This window comes from Lissotriton helveticus, chromosome 9, assembly GCF_964261635.1.
Source record: "Lissotriton helveticus chromosome 9, aLisHel1.1, whole genome shotgun sequence".
NCBI lineage: Eukaryota > Metazoa > Chordata > Amphibia > Caudata > Salamandridae > Lissotriton > Lissotriton helveticus.
The window spans coordinates 931,889,389-931,893,154 of record NC_136070.1 but is presented as its reverse complement, the minus strand read 5'-3'; the positions used below and the strand labels follow the sequence as shown (position 1 = coordinate 931,893,154).

Sequence of the window (3,766 nt, the reverse complement as noted above, 5' to 3'; positions counted from 1 at the left end):
TGTGTCTTGGCCAACATGAAACTTCCTACCCTGGGGACCAGTGCTGCCTGTGACCATCACCTCGACCTGCTGCTGCTGCTGCTGAGCTGACCACCGACTGCTGCCTGTGACCATCACCTCGACCTGCTGCTGCTGCTGCTGAGCTGACCACCGACTGCTGCCTGTGACCATCACCTCGACCTGCTGCTGCTGCTGCTGAGCTGACCACCGACTGCTGCCTGTGACCATCACCTCGACCTGCTGCTGCTGCTGCTGAGCTGACCACCGACTGCTGCTCTAGTGCCATACTCCGTGATCTTGCCATGTCGAGTGGCAAAGAGATCCGGTCTCGACCCTTCACCGCCGCGGAGCTTGATGTCCTCGTGGACGGTGTACTCCGCAACTATGGACGCCTCTACGGCGCACCGGGACGGGTGGTAAGTGCAGTGTGGGACATGTTGGTGTGCATGAGGGGGCCAAATGATCAGGCCTATTTATATCTTAGCTGTGTAGTGTGGGCTAGACATATGTTCCTGATTGTGCATGGCTGCTGACAGTAACGTCTTGCCCCTATGTGTGTGACAGGCCACCTGTCCACTGACTTAAACCCTTTTGTCTCCCATCATGGTAGGTCAAGCTGCACCTTCGCAAGGACCTGTGGAGGACCATAGCACGGGAAGTACGGGCATTGGGGGTGTGCAACAGACGACATACACACTGCCACAAACGCTGGGACGACATTTCCAGGCTGAGCAAGAATGTAGCGGAAGTAACACTGGGCCTGATTCCAAGGACGCCCCGTCTGGCCCGACGCTCCATGACCCCTCTCATGCACCGTATCATTGCAGTGACGCATCCTGAACTGGCCGAACGTCTGAGTGCCGATCAACAGCAAACTAGCGGTGAGCATACTGTCTGTGTAGGAAACTTGTGAGTGCTATGCATGTATTGGTGCACAGACACACTATTGAGTTCCGTGTTGCGTATGTATGCCTGTGATGGCATTTTGGTCCCATTGGGTGGTACTCATTTGACATCCAGGTCCGCCATGTTGACACGCCACTTGCTTAGTAGTTGAGTGTTAAAGCACATCCCCTAGTGGTCCATGTCCCCATGGCAGAAAATGTGAGGATGACTGGTAGGGGTGGGCCATGTGCAGGATGAGGGCTCATGAACCTTTGTCTGCTATGTGATTTGGCTATCCTGTTCCTTCTGTACGTGAGTGTGCCCATGACTCACACATCTTTTCTGTGCATTTCAGCTTTGACAGAGTACACTCAGCCACAGACGGTGGAGAGTAGCCGAGGAAATGAGTCCGGCTCAGACTTCGCACACACGCAGACTGACACGGAGGAGGCCAGCGCCGGAGAGGGGGACAGGACCGTCCCTGAGGACTCGCATGTGGAGACACCATCGTCCTCCTCGTCGGACACTCTTGGTGAGCCTGCACTGTTGTCACAGACTGGGAGTGGGCACTCATCACCTTCTGTCGGAAGACAGCACACAGGGCCCACACTTCCGCCAACTGCACCATGTATTGTTCGTGGCCGAAGGAGTAGGGGGAGCAGAGTGGCGTTCGGTGCAGGCACCGCTGCCCCTGCCACGGTGAGCCAAAATGCACTGTGTGCTGAGGCCGTTGATCTGCTGCGACAGCTGTGTGTGGGTCAGACCAATATGACAAATGCTTTCCAGGATCATGATAGGAAGTTGGGGCAGGTGGTGGCATTCATGGAAGGGATGCATGGCGATCTTGCAGGTCTACACAGGACAGTGCAGTCATTGGCAAGCAGTGTGTCGTCTGCAATAGTACAGTCGAATGAACAGGGTGCTACTTCTGTTTCCCCATCTACACCGCTGGATGTCTCAGGGGGTAGTGATTATTCAGAGCAGGACTCAAATACAGGTTATTGCACTAGAAGCAGCGTCAGACAGCATGTCAGGGCACGCAGGGCACAGACCCCATCCCCTAGATCAGCTAAATCTGTTCACGTAGACGACGTCAGATGCACTGGAGTACACACACAGGATCCACAAGTGTTGTTGGGGGACATGCCTTCCGGAGCTACACAGGCATTCAACACGAAAGGTACTCCGAAGGCAAGGGATACTCACATGTCCATGGACTGTTCCTTGGACAAGGCCAGTCAGAAGACAAAGGCACCTACTGAGAGCAGGGAGACTCCCAAGAGCAGGCCCACAGCAGAGGTAAGGGACACTCCCAAGGACAGTGAGAAGACTAAGGCACCTACTGAGAGCAGGGAGACCCCCAAGAGCAGGCCCACAGCAGTGGATAGGAACACTCCCAAGGACAGTGAGAAGACTAAGGCACCTACTAAGAGCAGGGAGACTCCCAAGAGCAGGCCCACATCAGTGGATAGGAACACTCCCAAGGACAGTGAGAAGACTAAGGCACCTACTAAGAGCAGGGAGACTCCCAAGAGCAGGCCCACATCAGTGGATAGGAACACTCCCAAGGACAGTGAGAAGACTAAGGCACCTACTAAGAGCAGGGAGACTCCCAAGAGCAGGCCCACATCAGTGGATAGGAACACTCCCAAGGACAGTGAGAAGACTAAGGCACCTACTAAGAGCAGGGAGACTCCCAAGAGCAGGCCCACATCAGTGGATAGGAACACTCCCAAGGACAGTGAGAAGACTAAGGCACCTACTAAGAGCAGGGAGACTCCCAAGAGCAGGCCCACAGCAGAGGTAAGGGACACTCCCAAGGACAGTGAGAAGACTAAGGCACCTACTGAGAGCAGGGAGACTCCCAAGAGCAGGCCCACAGCAGAGGTAAGGGACACTCCCAAGGACAGTGAGAAGACTAAGGCACCTACTAAGAGCAGGGAGACTCCCAAGAGCAGACCCACATCAGTGGATAGGAACACTCCCAAGGACAGTGAGAAGACTAAGGCACCTACTAAGAGCAGGGAGACTCCCAAGAGCAGGCCCACAGCAGTGGATAGGAACACTCCCAAGGGCAGGGACACACACAGGGAGCAGGTGTCTGCTGGAGGCAGGTGCACCACAGACGACAAGTCTGCTGGCAGGAACAGGGCGGCGAGCAGGGCACAGGCTACATCCAGAGACAACACTCCACCTAAGGATAAGGCACATCCTACGGACAAGGCATCTAGCATGGACAATGGCGCAATCAAGGACAGGCATACTTCACCCCTGGCTGCACTGAGGCTGATGTTTTCTACTAAACGCCAAACTGATGTCTCCGCGGCGGAGTCCCCCCATACCTCCACTCCCATCCAGGCCAGTCAGAAGCAGAGGAGGGTGTCCCCTGTTGTTGCATCCCCCATTACACATCATTCCGAGTCCAGGCGGCAGGCACAGAGCAAACGACAAGCAGGCTCCAGCACGTCCCCCGAAACCAGATCCCCGGCAGCAGTTGCTCCACCTATGCTGGGTGGTGATTCTTTGGAGTCCCCACCACTTGGCAGTCCTGTCCTGTCCAGGGTGCACTCACACCTCCCTAAGAAACGCAGACACACACCATTGACACCTGCAAACCCCGATTTGGCTCTAGGTGAGCTATCCCCAGCTCCCAGGCCCACCCTGCCTCCTGGCCCATACAGCCCTGTGGCTCATCATTTCAGTTGTCCCAGTGGCGCCGGTGCAGTTGACTCTCATGTATCAGATGGTGGCACAGTGTCAGTTGTGCCCTCTCCTGTTGCAGGTCCTGGCAGTGTATCTGGGTCTATGGCTCACGTGTCAGTTAGAAGATCTGTGGCTGTGTTGCACACTCCTGTTTCTGGTGCTGGCAGTCTGTCTGGGT

General features: G+C 55.6%; 1 protein-coding gene across 1 annotated transcript; it reads left to right on the top strand.

Annotated features, from left to right (window-relative positions):
- The first annotated feature begins 1,237 nt into the window (after positions 1–1,237).
- On the top strand, positions 1,238–3,224 carry LOC144783067 (uncharacterized). Its single transcript, XM_078662235.1, has 2 exons — positions 1,238–2,772; positions 2,855–3,224. The coding sequence occupies exons 1-2, from the start codon at positions 1,654–1,656 to the stop codon at positions 3,167–3,169; spliced, it is 1,434 nt and encodes a 477-aa protein (XP_078518361.1). The 5' UTR covers positions 1,238–1,653; the 3' UTR covers positions 3,170–3,224.
- Positions 3,225–3,766: the final 542 nt, after the last annotated feature.